The sequence below is a fragment of the Ptychodera flava genome, chromosome 5 (genome assembly GCF_041260155.1).
Source record: "Ptychodera flava strain L36383 chromosome 5, AS_Pfla_20210202, whole genome shotgun sequence".
Classification (NCBI taxonomy): Eukaryota; Metazoa; Hemichordata; class Enteropneusta; family Ptychoderidae; genus Ptychodera; species Ptychodera flava.
The window spans coordinates 11873995-11893526 of record NC_091932.1 but is presented as its reverse complement, the minus strand read 5'-3'; the positions used below and the strand labels follow the sequence as shown (position 1 = coordinate 11893526).

Below are 19532 nucleotides of genomic sequence, written 5' to 3'. Positions count from 1 at the left end.
CTAAAGTGTTTTGAAATGCGAAGTATTAACTCTGCCAACGCAACACGTGTACGATTAGCAATGGTACTGTTGGTAAATCAATTTTAGTCTAGACCAGACTAAAATTTAGTTTTGAACAACAACATTGAATGTTAAACACGGCTCCGCTCAGCCTTGCAAAATGAGCATAGGGGTTATGACACGATCAATGTGTAGAACAAGAAATTATTTCACAAACAGTGCAGAATAACGAAATTTAATGCATCATACGTTAGAGTTAGTGAAGTTTCAAAACCGCGTTCACTTTGGCATTATTCTAGAGCAGTTACTGTTATGCTTTACTCCTGCGATAAATTGCCTGTCGTCTTAATTAGTCCTTCCGTATACCTGGTTTTAAGACGCAAGAACACCGATGTGATACGTTATAATAAAATCTGAACGTAGCTTGAGGTAATATGCACCCTGAAAGTGAAAGACTTTTGCTCAAACTTTCCTCAATGAAACTTTCGACCGTTCTCTTACCGAAGCAAGAATAAAATTCAGGGGGTCAAAATTTGGTGCAAAATTTGGTTCTAGAGAGACAAAGTACCTGAGATTTTCCGATATTTGAAATTCAAAATGGCCGCTATCCCTGGATTAACCCTATGGGGGAAAATCAAATTTTCGATTTTCGAAAAACTAAGACGGTGAAAAGTTTTCCAAGAGCTTTGAAATTAGCCCCGACAAGTCGTAGATCAGAAGAGAACTGATGAAATTTGAAAGCCCGAATTTCAACCCCGAGGCGCGTTCTACCTTAACAACTGGTGTTCGCCAAAATCGAAACTTTAGCTCTAACGTTTGAGACGTTTCCAAGTGTTTTTGTTCTATTTGCACGGTAGAGGTCCTTGTTCTGCTCCCATAAGCACAATGGAAATGCAGTTTTCCCCAACCTGTGTGTATTATGTCCAATTTTTATATTCACAACTGAATTTCAAACCATCCCAGAATTCATTTGTTAACATTACAATCGAACTCGATACTGCGTATCGGCAGGGCTAACATTTTATGTTTCAACACACTTTACGGATAAACATAAGAAATGTACTTGTTTTCTTGAAGAAAATTTACAGCTTCTGTTCCTTATATATGTACAGAAGAGAAGGCGCTGTAATGATCACGCGTAAGAGATCTCAAGAGATTTAAACTTTTAGAAATAACGGTAGGCGTGTGTAGCGGCTGGTTAACATGCTCCAGTGACGTCAGTTTCAAGAATTCTAGCGGGAAACTTTGCCGCTCGTTCCTCAACATCGACTGACCCCCAACTAATCATAAACTCTCCTTCAACCTCCACTCCATACCATACCCAAGAAAGCTAATTTTCCCTGTGCCAATCTTCCACGCATTTATCAAGTTCAATGTCGATTATTTATTGTTAATGCGCCGACGCGAATTCAAAATGAACTGTTACGAGTCGAATGTGAATGATTATTTGAAGGTTTTACGGCACGTCCGTGGCTCATAATGGCAAATATGATATATAGATCATTTTTATTTCTGCAAAGTGTGCCCACAGGATATGATATATCATAAGGAAAATGGCCGCATATACAAAAAATCCCAGGCTGTTATCGCGACGTTAGAGGTAGCATATAATCGTAAAACTTCTTTTACATTACAACGGAAACTCTCCGAATTCTCACTCCTTTGTCGATGGCAAGTTTCTAAAACTTCTTTGAATTACATAGTTGATATGTCTTGACAATCGCGCACAAACAAACTAAGATGGTAGGATAAAGGCATGCTTAACATTCAGTTACTTTACTGTTTTGTGACATTTTTTCTTCCTCCATGAACAACTTTTGATGTCAACACAAAAACAATGCATCAGTTAAATAAATACAATCTGAAAATGACTTCAGAGAAGAAGTGACGTCATTTGGTATCGCCGGTAGATACCCATACTGAAGAAACCGTAGGTTCAGGTGCTTCTGTGATATCGATTTCCCTGCAAATATCGTTCCCTGGGCACACCCCTTGATTTTTTTCGATAATTTTTCTTCCCATTCTACAGACAGAAATTCTAGGAAATTATTTGAGACAACATTTTTTCGGACTTTCAAGGTCTGCGACGGGAAGATAATATATATTATTGCTCCGTTCGCTGTTTTAAAGCGCCAACTTACAACAAGATGCAGTCATTTGATTTTTGATCGAAAGCCTCCAGGGCCAAAATGTAGGGATAGAATGTATACTAACCATTCGCTTATCTTGAGCATGAACTTATCAGCATATAATCGATTATTTAGGATAACGATCGCCGTGGGCAGTCGCATATCGCAATCATTAAGAGGTATGAAGAATGAAAATTGAAAATCAAAGTCTCGCGATTTACGAGAAAAAGATTGGCACGGGGAGGGGGGAGAAGGCCCCGGCAGCAATTCCCATTATGTTGTCAGTTACCGTGACCAACTTATGTAACAGATACAGTTCCTTTCACATCACTGCAAGGATTGGTTGAATTACTCGTCTCCCAGGATGCAATGGGGCCAAAATGCCGTGAATTGTCAAGCCTGTTTCTTTTTCTGCATACAAAGGTTTGCAGGTGGAAACGTTGAAAACCTGTTCGTTTACACTTTCGCAGGACCCTTTTGTTTTCACAGAAATTTTGATTCCCCCCCTCAATATTTGGTACAGAGGTAGCGGAGAACGTCATATGGATCCTATAAACACCATGGATGTTACCTGCCTAGATATGAATGACTTTGCGTCGAAGGTTTTTCCCTCTAACTTTGCAAACGACAATAATTATTCCCCGCGTTTTGGCTGGCCTGGTTTGGCGAGTCTCGAAATGGCGTCACACATCGCGATTTTAATCGTGAATTGCCCAGCTAGAAGTAAGTCTACAGAAGACGCCAGCTTTTTTGAGAAATGTGAGGAAGAAAGCTAACGTCTAGTGATGTGACGCAAGTTTAAAGAGACAATATAGCGGTAATTTCTCATTATGATTTCATTATTTTTGTTCTAGGGCAAGAACATTTTACCATGACAATGTTGAAATACAAATATTAGATGTGCAAACACAGTGCAATATGAAATTCTACTGTTGACTAATGAATTCCGCCCGGACTAATGAATTCCGTCGTACTAAATATTACACTCATACAGTTTTGCTATCAAGTTGAACAGTCGGCAGTGAGACATGACTTTGGGAGTAAAGCAAGACACCGTTGTTTATGAACAGAATAAAATGCGCAAATCAATCCAAATTTACAGCTAATGGAGATTTAACGCGACTCTGGAACGACAGGACTGCACTGGTTTCAGTATTACAACATCGAGTCTAGAATCGCTGACGCACTCCGTCAAGCGACGAATTGCGTGGTACACAATCCGCGGTAATCTCGTCCCTTGTGTTGGTATCTTATTTGTCCTTATCCCGTATTATCACTTTGTAATAACATACGCTGACCACTTCATCTGCAGTAATAACGCGTATAAGAAGGCTTAGGGTGCAAACACACACACCAATGAAAAATAACAACTTCTGCACACCAAGGCTAAGGTGGCAAAATCTGCCATAATCCTGTACGATGTTGCGTTTGTCGGTATTAACCGCCTGATGTCAACATTGTGACAGCCGGAAATATCAAAATCTAGGTTTTACCAAACGTAATTCTTGCCTATCAATAGAGATTACAAGTTATACAGGAATACCACGCCGACATCGGTTGCTTCCTTCCAACTCATACGACGATATTGGTATGTAGGATTTAAACATGACTTAGAGGTTCGTGAAGATTTATACTGTGCGACCACACCGTGGTGAAATGTGAATATGAAGCTGGAATTGACTCATCAAACAATCTTGATATCCGAATCAACAACAGCGAAGTTTATCACGCTCTCTCGGGCTCGACAAGCTTAAGTTTTACATGTAAGGGAATAAAAGAAAGAAATGGAGACATGTTCACCATAGCACCACGACAAGCATGATGTAGCTTTACATCCACAAACGAGTCCTGAAAAAGTTTTCAAGGAAAGGAAACTAGACAATTGAAGACTGCACAAAAACGTAACAACTGCAATTAAAAGTGATAGCAACTTGTACAAATACACAATAAATATCATTATATATATATATATATATTATGTACTCTCTGTGCCCAAGTTCAGAGGTTGCCATAAAGCCATTATGGTGATAACCGGGAGGGCACATTGTATACATTTTGTGTATATATAATATATATATATATATATATATATATACATATGTATGTATGTATGTATGTATGTATGTATGTATGTATGTATGTATGTATGTATGTATGTATGTATGTATGTATGTATGTACATGTAATGTATGTATGTATGTATGTATGTACATGTAATGTACATGTATATATAAAAAAAAACATTTGTGTGGTGTGTGTGTGTATATATATTTTAGATTTCAATCCCGCACATTTATATCGGACTAATTTAGCACTGTATCTCCAGTTAATTTGATAAAACATAATATTTTGGCAGGGATTCTAAACATCACCAATTAATGATAATTATAACATGTAATGTTCAATAAAGCAACATGTTCACACTCTCAGTAAACCAGGACTATGCTAATTCGCCTTATTCACCGCAGTATGCACTAGTCTAATTGACCAAGAAATGGATTTAGCTTACTGAGAGTCCGTGTAATCTTGTCTTGTTTTGTCATGTTTGATGTTGTCTTGAGTCGAAAGAGGACAAGACCCCTTGTCAACAGAGAAAGTCCTGTCGTTTTGACTCTACGTGTCATTAGAAGACATGTGACAGACCTGAAGGGTGGCGATATGTTTGTCCCATTCTGAATAATATATCAACACAATCCCTACATGTCCTGGGATATAGCCTTGAATGCTATAGGTATCCTGGGTTAACGGCAAAATTTCCATGTTTCAGTCAGTGTTGTTGTAGTCTGGAAGTCAGGATTAATTGCCGACCAAGCCACAGACATCACGAGCTTTGATTCCTGCATGTCTAAGTCACATTTTGAAATTGCGTTTTATTTTGCACAGTGAAGACTTCATCATGAGATCATTGTATATACTATGAATTAAATTTGTTCAAAATCCGAAAAGTGTAACTTTTGACAAGATTTTAATTATCTCTGTTATTGAACAAATATTTTTCGTGCTTCAGTCTTCTCCCACAAGTTTGTTGAACTGCAAAATATCAGGAGTACTGCCGACACAGCGCATTCAGTGTTAAAATTCAGCTGTCAACGGTAAGATTGGACATAGCACACGTATAGATTATGTCAATAAGTTGACCATTGGGCATTCCGACATGCTTTTTGGAGTGAACAAACACATCATAATTTACAAGCAAAGCAAAATATCATGCAAAAAACGTCGAAAGTCACAGCTGGCGGAGCTTGAGATGTGTCAGAATGGGTCATTCGAGCCCGTTTCATCTTCAAGAACTTATAAGTAAGTGAATAATCGCCCCCACTTGGTAACCAGACATTGCCGCTTTGGTAGTCGCACTTTTGTCACCCATGGCAAAGAAGGTGAAGTGTTTCCAAGTATCTGGGATATGATTACAATTAGATCGGTGGCATTGTTTCCATGCTCCATGGTAGAAGATTACTTTAAAGCTTGTACACAGTGTCAAACGTCCACGTGTCTATTCATACCCTATAATAAGTGATGGAAGCCCCCAATATCTTCAAGCCCCATTCCATCCTCTATCTTTTTTTTTTCGACGAGACAAGCAGGTACTTATTGTTGGTTTTGGGGAGCCTCCTTCCATTGACTCCATACCGAGAACTATCCAAAAGCTTTTATTTTCACCTCAAAGACGATAGATTCAACAAAATGTGGATTTTTGTTTTGTTTTGTTGGCTATACAACCTTTGATACTACCGTTTTCATCAGAGGGCGTGATGATAGGCGGGGGAGGCGATCAGAAAATTCCATCCGAACTCCTGTCCAGACATGCATGGAATGCACCCGTCCGCCACACATGAAGCGCCAAGAATCTTTGTTGTATCACTTAGGCGTTACACAAAGTGGGAACATCGCACAAAAACGGTGGATGTAGACGCGTAACGGTTATGTAGACATTCTTTTGATTGGTACTTGTTCAACTGACAATGCGTGTCATAATCACCGCGTCCATTCTATCGATGGACAGGAGACAATGCTACCCTTGGAATTCGCAATGAAAAGAGGGCGTGTGGGTGGAAGGTGGCGACCAGGATAGAACATTCTTAACGTAGCTGGACAAAAACTTCAATTTCACACATGAAACACTTGCAACAAAAGGCTCAGGATGAAGATGAACAAAGCAGGACACCATCGAATTTTATAATCAACATTTTCTTGTTTTATTATAGACTCTGTACTCTGTTTGCAAATTGTTAATTAACAGCTAATACGTCATGCCCAGTACAGAAAATAGGATGCCAGTTTGGATGGTGGCACGATTTGATCGCTTGCTACACTTGACCACGGCAAGCGTGTCTCACACGCTGCCGTCTGATCTACAACGTCAGTCCGTCTCCCTGGCAGGGGCGTTTCCGTATCGTCGGAGAGCACTTGGCAAAAACCGAGCCGAAGAGGGGGATTTTACAAGATGCCTATGATGGCGCGTGCTGTAAAAAAAATCCGACCAATTTCGAGCTGCACATCTTTTTATGCGTAGCTCGATTGTGATCGAACGCACTGCGCGTGATCAGGGCACTTGTCCGCCCCTAAAGCAGTGGGGTTCAGTCAATAAATTAATATTTCAAATAGCGAGAAAAGATTTTCAAGACAGCTACAGTGCTAGACCTAACTGCTACAGAATATATATTTCTGCATAAAAAAGATGTAATGAAAGAGCGGCGCTGTGTTTTCAGGACACAACGACCAGAAGACAGCGCTTTTTTTGGATTGGTTCGTCAAGTTCTGATAGATTACGAATCAAATATCTGCGAGAGAGACGGACTATCTCTACATATTCTATACAGTTGTCGGCCTGTTTGAGGCATATCGAAAACTAGATGTCACAAAAACAAAATAAAAAGAACACTCAGTACCAACACTTACGAACTCGTTAAAATTGTATTACAAACGGGCACCTGTCAAGCAACTCTTTCTCAGTGGTTGAGACAGTGAAATTGTGTGTTTTTTTGTTCACGATGCAAGGTTTTTGTTTATTTTGATCAAGGGGTATCAACCAACCAACTTTTATATGTTAATATATTAAGTATCTTGACCACGTGACTGATTGTCAAGGTGACCGATACAGCGTGAATATGTACAAAATGTATCTAAGAAACTACCCGATTCCACATTGAAATACTGATTGAGCATGCGCCGTGTGTTGCAACCGTGCAGCTAAAGGTCACAGGAACAGGGTTCAAAGGTCACAAGAACAGGTTTCACAAAGTTTACAATATCATATCCTCCCAACTGCTTTTCAAAGTTTTACAAACAATATGGCGACACACACCAATGACAACAATAAAAAATCATGACGTCACTCGCAAAAATCGTACATTTCGTTTTTTTTTGTTCACAGACACCCTAGAACATCGAGAAAGTCCAACGTTTCGTTGCAAATTGCATTTTCATAATTTTCCCCCTAAAAGTTAATAAAAATTGAAATATTTTTGGGGTTATAACGGATATATTTTCGGGGCATACTGTACACTGTCGGAGGCAGAGTAAAACAAATCTGATGAATTCGCATCCTTCATAAATGTTACCATCCAAACAAATCGGTTTAACGAATGAAGGAAAACGAAACAGAACATAAATGAAGAAAAGTAAAATACGAAAAAACCTACAAATATCTTGCCGACACAAAACATAGCAATCACACCAATTGAGTTTATATATACTTATATTTTATGAATATTAAATTATTGCCAACATGTCTGTCATGTTTGCACAGATAAAACGAAATCAAAACAAAAATGAGTCGTCAACGTCTTTTTTTTGATTTCTCACAGTTAGTCTTTCCACACAACGAACTGGAATGCAAAACAATAAAGGAGGAAAAAATGCTGAAATGTTGCACATGCGCAATGACAGCAAGACGAGCTATTCCAGAATCTCGCAGTATCTCGCTCCGCACGAGAAAATACTCCACTATCCTTCGGCACCCGAGGCAAAGTCATGATTCAAGTGATGGCATATTGACAATACAGATTATTCCTGGACACCCAGTGTTGAAATTGTTGTGATTATTCATAACAGACAACTTGGTAGAGCCTTGAACTACTTCTCATAGCCTTAAATACGAACAAAAATGCTCAAAATTATATTTTAGCATTGAGCTTCTAATGTCATGGTAAAAGTTCAACGAAAAATGTTGATTGTCTAAACTTAAAAAAAATTATAACGAATACCGTCGCTCCTACATCTCAAACAAAGCAATGACTACCTCAATAAAATGTCAGCCCAAAAGTGCAGTATTCATAAATATTTCCAAATATTATTGTTACTTCCTTTTGAGCCCGTCACCATGTTCACCAAAACTATTGCAAAATTGCAAATTTCCACACTAGTAGCGACAGTATGCAAAACTTACGATATATTTTGATCTACCGATTCGGTTGGCTGATCATGACGCGTCCATGAGAAGAGGCCAGCGGTGATTGGTCGGATCGTTGTCAAGACAACGTACTCTGCCTGGCTGGCAATTTCATTTCCGATTTGAGAGAGCGGAAATATCGGTCAAATGACCATAGCAGGCAAATACATAGCGAACAACGGGGTTAATATTGACGCCCTCTCTGAAGCTTTCTTTGGCCTGTAATTTTTACAGAGCTCATGGAGATGAATTTCTCCCTGGACTACTGAATTTCAACACTGTCAATTGGACAAATTCAGATGATTTGGTGCTCGGTTTAAACGGCAGAAAACATCAATAAAGCTTTTTTCCATCTCGTTTCCGTACAAGTACTATAAAACAAAAAGGTGACCAAAGCAATGAACGCGGGCAGAGTACGTAGAACTAGACCACGCCAACAATCACCGCAACCTGTAAGCGACTGATGAAGTAATAGAACGCACAGACTGGCGAGACGTCGGCGCTGCGCTCACAACGTATTAATGCACAGACTCACTGAATACACATGTATATTCAATGGCCGAAAAGCGTGGGCCAGAAGTCACGACCCCTCTTTCTACATAAAAAATCCATCTTCCGTAGCTTTTTAAACTCACATCTGCCAAAGGTAATTTGATATGACTGAGGATTTGTACTGTCTGGTAAAGACAGATTAGTTCATTCAGGACAATTTTCGTTCCCCCCCCCCCAGAAATGCATGGCAGATAAGATATTTTGTCGCTCGCGCAGGCCGAGCCCGCCAATTTGTGCCGATTGATGTAGATACATGCTGTACCATGACGGCCAGCTTCAATATAACCTTGAGAGTGCGTCGAAGGATATTGTAGGTACGGACGGATTTTACTCGTATAGACCGGATCGTATTTTCGCTTGTATACGTACCCAAGGCATGCACACAGGTGCTACTGGCACTAGTATTAATGTCAACAAAAGTTTTGGCATGTTTGTCTTCTCTCTCAAGTCTACCACCACTACCATTTCCCAGCATGCAAGGCGCTGTCACAAATCTACAGCTACAGCATTCGTCTCATGCAGCATCTGATAAATACGTCGCGAAGCCTGCAGTCCATCTGAGTGTTTGCTACAGAGCGACGCTTTCTCCCCACCCCTTCCCTCCAAGCCCCCAGAGGCGCACTTATCCAGGAATAAAGTGAGTTTGAGACATAAACAGCGCACTCTAGCGTCCTGATCGAACGTCGGTATCATCAAATGAGTTGTTTACACAAACATGTACTAATCTTACAAATGCATCACCAGAGAATATAAAATAATACAGACAGCATTTCTGTGGATTTCAAAAATCCAAATAGCTTTTACGCAAACAAAACACTTTTCATAAAAACGTTGACTAACTACTACAACTATAACTGCCAAAAAAGGTGCGAATTCCAAAGTCCGCAAATACACTTGGCAGCGCTGAAGAACTCCTTCGAAAATGATTGTCATAGCAACAAATGTCATGGATGTAGTTTTGAACCCAGGCTCCAACCATGAAGGAAATAACACAACCCGTCCGTGGATAATGATAAATAAGCGTTACAGCAGAATTTCAGCCAGTCTTGCCATCAGTGCGCGTGCATTCCTATATATAGTTATTCCGAATATCCGAACATCACAGCCGTCGGAAATCTTCGGCAGACATCGTACTATAGACGGAGTATCTCGATGACACCCGAGTACAGTGCATAGTTGCCCTACCCAAAAGTGTCGGTTGGTATACAACACTCATACAACACAGTTTTCTCTCCTGTTTTTTTAGAAACGCGAAGAGACTTTTTTATACGACGTCTTTTCTACTTTCTTCCGAAGATGTCTTCTCGCTACTGTTCTTATTGGAGTTGGAGTCCAATTTAGCACCGGTTGATGAATGCTGTGCGGTGACGCTGGGAAAGGCTTTTTCCTGGTATTTCAACATCTCTGTGAAGTAATTTTGAATAGCGGTTAGGGCGGCACACATCGCCGGAGTCCCGAAGCCGTGGCTAATCAAACTAAAATGGGTGAGACAGCGCTGTATAGCCGGGTCTAGAATCACTTGTGGCCTAGTGTTACCTAGAGGTGAGCGATCTTGACTCAGCATATCTTGAAGTTCTTTACAGACTTGTCTGCGAAGAAAATGAGAAAAAAAAAATAAAGTGACTGACAAGCGACCTGATTTCAACTGTCAAGACATCTCCCGAAAGAGCATTTATGTCAACTTATACAATTCAAAGAGAAGATAATTCTAAACCACCTGACGTTTTGTATTTAGAACCAGCCAAGGACTAGCCATCCGATGAAACTTACGGCCCAAACGTTGCGTGTGCTCAAAATTATCGCAGAGCTATCATTTACATACAAAAACCGTCAGTACTGTAAATTCAAGTGGAATATAGATGTTTAAATTGGCAAAGATAGGTTTGCCAACTTAGAATTCAGAGCTAAGAGACAGAGGCAGAAAAATACCGAGGGACGGACTGAAAGACATGACGACAAGCCGGCAAACCGGGGGAGGGGCGGCAAAGGTTGGGATGTGCTCACTGACTTACTTTGCAGCTAAGACCATATTTCTTCTGGTTTGTTGTTCGGTGGGATCCGAGTGTTGCCTGGCTGTGTATTCGGCTAGTTGTCTGGCGGGAAACTCTGTCTCACTGACGTAACCAAAATCTCGCGCTAAATGCACAGCTTCCCCTGAAAGACGAAAACGGACAAAATCTCAATTAGAGCATTTCCTGTAGAATAGCTGTCCTGTGTTACGTCCGCATCCTATAAAACAATTTTTATGAGACAGTTATGAAAGAAGCCTTAGGTTGAATGGAATCCCCACAACATACATACATACATACATACATACATACATACATACATACATACATACATACATACATAGTGCTACATACGCTCCCCTGTGCGCAATCCACTGATTAACATGTATATTATATACAGTACTCTCAAAATGCTCGTGTGCTCAGTGAAATTATATTAATACACATTTCAGTTTTTCACAAAATTTATCACATCAGGATTGCGTATATTGTTGTGTATTTTACTTTCGGCAATCTGTAAATTTGTTATTTTCATGTAAGAGAAATTGCAAGTCCAATTGAAGAAACCTAATCTTCTCCTACGAAAAAATACGCACTTACAACATAACCTTCTAGTATTTGCAAATCCTTGTGGACAAAATTCCCATGCTATGGCTTAAAATCCCTTCTAATCAACACAGGGCATAAATATAGCCACTCCATTAATCTCGCCAGTGTTATCATACTTTCACTCGTTGAATTCTATAAAAGTTCGTTTCCCCATGTGCGAGATTTCCAGCCGTCTCCGGTGGCAGCGTGCACCGACCGACTAGTCAGATATCTTAATGTTCTTTCGCGCCGTTTTCTCTCGGCAAATAGCCAATTAACTTCGCTATACTGGGGGAGCGATCTCCTTCACACCACAATTAAAGACAATTCTCACTTGCTAAAATCGACAGCGTGTCACGCATACCGAGAGCTGACTCGTCTCGTCCCTGGTGGATGGACTAGGCGTTAATTCGATAAAATTTCGATGAATAAGCCGATATCCAGCTGGCGGGAAGCTATTCCTTACCCAACTCACAACTGCCAATTTTTATTGAAACCAATTTGCGTGCGTGGATGAAAATTTTCACGCATTGAAAATTTAATTCCTATTGCGGTCCACGTAGACATGTAGCCATGCCCTCACCAGGTCGAGTCCCTTTTCTCTCAGACACAAAGTGTGTAGACGGCTCGATTACCTGCCCGCCCTTTCCCACTTCTGCGTGTGTCAATTTCACTCAACCCGACGTCATCGTCAACCACAAGGAGAAATGACATTTTTTGCGATCGATTATGCGTGCAAAATTTCTTTAAAAATGACGACGATTGTAGGGTTTTTCCCAAATTTTCAACAAATCCACCCAGAGAGCAGTCATAACAATTATTTAATAAGAAATAATCTAATTGCGTAAGTGGCACTCTGAACACGAAAGTGCAGGCTAGACATGTCAAATCGTCTATTTCAGTTCATACTCAATTCTCCAGATGCAGTTCAATTTGAGAGTGTATGTAAATATATATAATTATCTATGTAAACTTAACCATTATTTCCACGCAATTTCCTCCAAAAAGGACATTATACTCCTCTCCTCGTATATTCTACAAGTCCGTGTAGTTTCAAATCTAATGCCAGTGAAAATTGATTTTGTTATCTAAGCGCGGCTTTCGGCTCAACTTCACAAGACTCTAAATAAGGTACATCTCGACAGTTAAGGGCAAACGTTTTTATATTTCATTTCATACTCGCTGTTTTGCATATAAATAAGTATAGAGGTCAGAGGTTAAGCCAATTCACCTCAAGACCATCCTTAACATGTTTATGAAATGTACTTCCAATTTCAATGTATTTTAAAGAGCTCGTACTTGAATCGACACTCAAGCGGACGAAGTGCGCCTTTTCAAAGCCGAAGCAAGTATGAATTCAATAGTCCAACGTTAAAGCCTAAAAGAACACCAAATAGATCACAGGGAGAATTGCACACATTCGCCGTTTCTTAATAAGAATTTGGAAGTCCGAAATTGTGCAAAATATTTGTAAAAGGAAAACAGTCTTACGTGCGATATTTATATTCTAGATAAACGATTAGACAAGCTTTCGCAGTTGTGTAGACTCGTAACAGAGACAACTTTTCATCCACAATGCATCATTCATGCTATCTCGGAAAATTAGCTTTCTCGTCACGTGTGTATAATATCTTTCGCTTGGCTGACTTCTAAATCAAATTGTTTGAATTGACAAAATTATAGCATAATCAGCGCCACTTTGCTCAGCATTATTGATATGTTGTCGTTTTGTATCACTCTTGAAGTTTGAATACTCTTCGCGCCTTTTTTATTGGCCGACAAACTTTGCACATTTAACGGTGATGTCCTGTTGGGCATAAAAGACAAATGGCGGTAAAGCAACCAATGAGCTGTCAGTTCAACATTTGTATGAGCGTGATTTATATTTTCAACAAAACTTGCCATAATTGCTCTAAATATGCCCATAGGAATGGGGCGATATTTGCTAATATTAAATATTCATGGACATATCGCGAGACCCCGATTCGACCGGCCGCCATGATGGATTAAGGTAGTTCCATAGGCGTGGCTATGCCAATATTTCACTGAGTATTACTGTCAGTGCAGGCGTCTCGTTGCTTGCCGTTCACAACAAAACGATCTATTGGGTCGATTTCAGGAGAAAATTGACACTTTTCTTTCCACTGCTGCTGTTAATTCTTGATCTGATTGTAAAGATAATGAAACAAAAGTGTTCGAACACGTGCTGATGAAATTATGAGACGTGTCAAAATGTCCAATGAATTCTACCGATTTAACTCCCTAGCACGTCAACGTAATTTTAGAGAGATTTTCAACTTGTTAAACTTGCAGTTGTAACGATGAAAGGAAACAGCCCTTGGAAGATTTTGATTGGACAAGATGTCGAGCGGAACAGATCTTCAAGTATGGGGACATCTACTTTATATTATGTTACATAATAAACAATGATATTGCTTGCAGTTTTGGAAATTTCGAGCAAGTTAGGGAGACCGCTATGTGGATAAAATGAATGAAGACTATGTCAGTAGTTTTCAAAATACGTGTTTATCATTTAAGTGTCATTTTGTCATATCATACATCATAAATGCTTTCCACTGTGCCCCCTTGCGCAGCTAGCGTTTACTCGCAATAACAAAGACAATTAATGACCACCTTTAAAAGCAATATCGATGTCAAGTCCACTACCACTCTAGAGACAGGGTTCAATGATGTGAAGAAAGTTTACAAATTGTCTTGAAACGATTGATGAAATGATATATGAAGTCGACACGCATGAAGAGAACCCAGTGCACTAATGAACACAAAAGGCGCGCTTCGCCAAATGTCGTCTGCCCGGGTTTCCCGCCAAACAGAGTAATAAAATATTACCAGTTTTTTAATGAAACGTCGATCTAAAATCAAACCTCAACCATTTACATGTACATGTGTTCTGCTTCTAAAATTCTGAGATGGAACCTCTCCGAACTAATTGCAGCTCTCGACATGTAAAGGAAATTTCAAATCGATAAAATTGAACAGATATATTTATTTTAATTGACTGGAAATCTCAAGTTTTGGCCCATGACAACCCATTCAAAACTAGCGGTCCAAACGTCGATTTAATTGGGACGTGGGAAGAGAAATCTGTACCTTTAAATAGCGAGAAATGTATCTTGAATCAATTGGTTCTCCAAAGGTGCAGGCTGGGTTCATCAAATATGACCTCCGCATGAAATAACAGTCCAACCTCACTTGATACCAGCACAAGCTAACATATTTTTCACATTGCTCACAACACGGAATTCTTTCGTCCTGATAGTGATATTACTATCACACGATGGTTTGGGACGGTTTCGTAAGAAAAATAAATACACAGTCGAACGTTTCAGAGATTGTACCTGACAAAAGCTCGCAAATAGATCAAGACCACGTCATGTCGACACTGTAGTTTATGCTCATAAGGCTGTCAAGCGAGAAGATTGTGTTACGAAAGAAAAAACCTATTAAGTTCATATTTTCCTTTTCTAATTTTAATACGAAAAAAGTTCTAAAATGTCGTAAAAGGGTAGTAACCCGTCACAGAGGACAGTTTATTAATGTTTCGTTTGCGAGCACTTGCAATTGGAGTCGCGTTCATTTTCTCTTATTTTACATGTGGTCTTTATGACTTCGGATGAAATATGGTAATAACTTCCTACATGTTAACATCTGTATGCACTTTCCAACTGTTTTTATGCCCACACCGCTGTGAAGCCAGTTTATTGGCGAAATCTCGCTTTTATGTTTTCAAACATAAAATTTTTGTTGTGGGTCGTGAAGCGATAATGTAGCGGCAGCGCGTGATTACCCAGTCGCCACATTGTCTGTATGCATCTCAAAGGGTAGAATTATGACAAATTTCTCTGCAGTTTACGGAAAGGTTTGTTTTTCACAACCACAATCAAATTAGAGTGTTAGTTTTATCAAATTTATGTGATATTAAATGACAAGATGGGGTCAGGTCGCAGGTCGACGTCGAGGGCGCACTTCAGAGTGCAATTAATACTTTACCACTTCTTTGGTGCAAAAAAGATAAAAAATAAAATAAATAAATAAGTAAACGAGGGTAAACTTTTTGGTTCATATCAATTTTTGTTTGCTATCGATTAACTGAGGGCGAGGTTTAATGGTTATTTATTGTATCAGCGAAAACGATCGTCAGTTATGACGGAAACTTTGGGGTGCCATGATGATTAATAGGGTACTTTGCGACGGGGCTCGGAGACGATGCAATGGTGACGTCGACTGGGCCGATAAGCCATGACGCGAAGTTAGTCCACTTAAATGCTTAATACTAGTACTTGCCTATAATCGACAGAAATTACTACACTAAAAGTTCGATTGGTACGTCAGGTCTGGTGCTTTCACTGCCTCGAAGGGGTAATTAGAAGGCCCATTACTGGCGCGTTTGGCCTGAGCTCCACACCGAAATTTAGGCTACTATCTTGGTTGGCAGAACCCTACCAAATTTGGGGTGCCCTTGCTTTTAGTGCTCATGTCTTAAAAATCAGAAAGATTTCCTACTTCCCCTCTCAAGGCTTAGGATGAGTGTTTAGCATCGATAAGCGCTCTTGAAACGCGATTTTTTTTAAAACTAGAGCTTGCGCAGACAGGAGAGGACTGTTTTGCACATTGTGGAACGATACGAAGCGGTCGAAAAAACGCCACGAATATTGAAACAAGCAGATGGCGTTTGAACAATAGCAGAGCAGGTCTGTTGTCTGAAAGCCGCGATAATAGTCCAATGGTAGAGGGGGATTGGAACCCAGTTAAAGAGAAACATCCAACCCGGTTACGTCCTCGCTTATTGAAAAGCTATCGAAAATTGCTTCCCTTTCCCAACACAATACTAACTACCGTCTCAAAATTAGCTTTATATTGAGTTAGGAGGAATCGGTGTCTCTCAATTGCAGTATACATGACAAAACTGGGTTGATGACGCTTTCTAGTGTATTGTCGGTTGGGATTCCAGTCAGTGATTGAGTATGGGCGACTGAAACGTAGCATCTTGATTGATACAGAGTGCGAAGGGAGAAAATTGTACAACAGGATGGGTTCACAGCAAAGGGACGTGCATTCCTCTCCTACAATAGTCACCCCATATGTATTTGACGATAACTCCGTACACGGCCGGTGACAGACTGTTGAAAGCGTAATGTTGCGTAAAGAAATTACGAGCAGGGGAGGTCAGCTGGCAGAAGCGCAGTAACCGAAAAGCATCGGCGAGGAAAGAAGAAAGAAAAATAAAAGAGGCAATCGGAACGCGTCGGTGTTCGAAGGAGTATTGGTCCGGGCCCCGTAAACTGCAAAGGTGTCGGGACCGATGGCCGTCACCCGACGACAGGCTGAAATCGCCAAACGTGAGACCCTTCACAATGGAGAAAGAAACTACTGGTGACCAAACTGCCGGAAAATATAATAGAGCAATGTGGTACGACCATCCATCATCTTGCTTCAGCGACCAAATTTGCAAGTTCTTGTCAACCGTACAAGAAAGAATGGGCCCAGATTTCTTTTTCCTTTTTAAAATCACAACTGATTTATCGTACTAGTATTAAATGGTACATCTTTTAATGACTTTTTCATGCAGTGGTACCAGTTCTGGCGTGGGTGTATTGGTTTTGCCTCTATCGCCGCCCCCTGGTAACAAAAACATGAAGGATACATAACCTAGCCTGTTTGCCTCGTTCTCACTTGTCGTCTGCCACATAATCGCGCATCAGTTTTTCTCAGTTGTTCTTTTCAATAGCTAGAATCGAATTTTGTTTCAAATACCAGCTGCTCATTGCAAAGGTCTTATCTCTTTGTTTGTGGCCATTATTCATTCAAGTTGAAGTTTATAGCGCGGTTGGAAGGTCCCGGTCGCCATTTTGTTCGCATTTCACAAGTTGGTAGTTTCGCTTGACATTAGATCGCATTTCATACACACACACCGTAACAAAAAAGAACACGCATGTCATTTTGCCATTGTTACTGTTCCCCCTTTTTGTGCTAAAGCATGTACCAGTCATTAATACCCATTGTTGAATATGTTATTGTAGAAATGAAAAATCTTTTCGAGTGAAAAAAAACACAGCACTCGACATGACGTAAGCATCCGAAAATTTATCACATCAAAAATAACAAATCTACCGCCCGTGGCGTCTGCATTGTCCTGAAGAATTCCACATTATTGTTTTACTCTCCCTTTTTTCATAGAAACCCTCAAGAAATAAATTTCTGGAATGGTTTTCCCGTGCTGCTTCCCATGTCAGTGCTTATTTTACACGAAATATCACTCAACATGCAAAATATTCGCCAGGGCTACTGTAAATTAATCAAGCTTTTCTGTGTTTGAGGACAATTATCATTCTTGCCTACCCACGGGGACACTGGTAGGAAAATAATACTCTTGATTTAGTCCAAAATAAAGGAAACAAATTTGCAAATTCAATCCAACGTCAGACAATAGTGAAATATAATCCGCGCCCGGATTAAGAAAGAAAACAAAAGGCTAAGAGGAATCGGGTAAAAATAGCTGCCGTATGAAACCAATTTGTCTTACTTTTCGCCACCGGCCAGGATTTGAATATGTCAGCTCGCTGGTTTAAAAATGGCGAAGGTATATGAAGAAAAAACGAAAATTCAAAAAATCACATCAAAGCGTCCATTTCTTGCCAGGCTCTGATCTCCGGGGAATCTTGGTGCAATTGATTAACAAAGACGGCCGTTTATGCCCAGAAGTGGCGGGAAAATAAGTGAGAGGTTGTGAAGCTTACGCTCCTTTCACATAAAACTCGGACTCCAGTCTTTCAGTGGAGTTTTTTTTTTCGAGAGGAAATGTGGAACAACAGAAACGAAAACCATCCATCCGGAACCCGTCTGTTTCTCCAGGGCAAGCGCTTGAACGTTATTGTTTTCGATGTTATGATAAAGTGTAGTTTTGTCTGTCGAACAAGGTAAAGAGACTAGTGATATTAGTAAGGGGTTTGCATTGGGCAATTTGGGTTTGTACAAGTATAAATATATGCTTATAAATATGCTTGCATAAAAAGAGTCTATCTGGATCTTGTGTTTTTTTGGGGTGTACATGTGTGTTTGCCATGAAATACGACACACATTACAGACTAGCCAACGCATGAGTGATGCTATAAAATGGGACAGGTCGATTTCCTCGGCGGGTGCGCCAACGAAATTACCAGGAAAATGAGCTGCCGCACTGCTGAAATTGCCGAATAAATATTCCGTTGACATGTAACCCAATCCGACGTTTTGTCGACAAGATACAGAACAAGTTGGACGCTGTTCATTAGGTGGTTTGACCCGCTGCCCAAATCATGTCTTTTTGCTCCGCTGCCGACCCGGGTGCTTGCACATCGATCTTTCGGAACTCCCTAGCTCCCTCATTATTTGTCCAGCGCAGGTGACAAGACACGGTCAGGGGAGTGAATTGGAGAGGGTATCGGGCGCTTGCATAATCCGCCTGTGAACGATGCAGATCGATTTTGAGCAAGAAACGTTTGCTAGGTGACGAGACAGTCGAAATGAAAACTCACTAGACTTGCGTTTCTTTCTCAAAAGTGTAGAAGGGGAGCGAAGACCTGTCGGTTATCGAGAGCCACAGATGGAGACGGCAATCTGCTGCCGACCGAAGATGAGAAGTTGAGATACCGATCTCTACATTGAACACTCACTTCAGGGTTCAACTACTTTGTATTAATTATAAATGGGGTTATCTTTTAATTAACAAGTTTGGCAAATATCAGGGAGGTGGGTCTGCTCAGGTTTCATATGAGAAATTGACATGCGCCCCGGTGAGCATTTAGGAGGGTATTTTGAAGGGAGGGGTTGATAGGAGGAAGTAAAGGGGTTGGAAATCGTTTA

At 40.3% G+C, this 19532-nt stretch overlaps 1 protein-coding gene across 1 annotated transcript in view; it reads right to left on the bottom strand.

The window, feature by feature from the left end:
• Window positions 1–6301: 6301 nt before the first annotated feature.
• Window positions 6302–19532, bottom strand: part of LOC139133019 (transcription factor AP-2-epsilon-like) — an 83313-nt gene continuing 70082 nt past the window's right edge. The window contains 2 exon segments of the mRNA XM_070699402.1: window positions 6302–10661; window positions 11085–11226. Of these exon segments, the coding sequence (XP_070555503.1) occupies window positions 10337–10661; window positions 11085–11226 (467 nt within the window). The 3' untranslated portion in view covers window positions 6302–10336.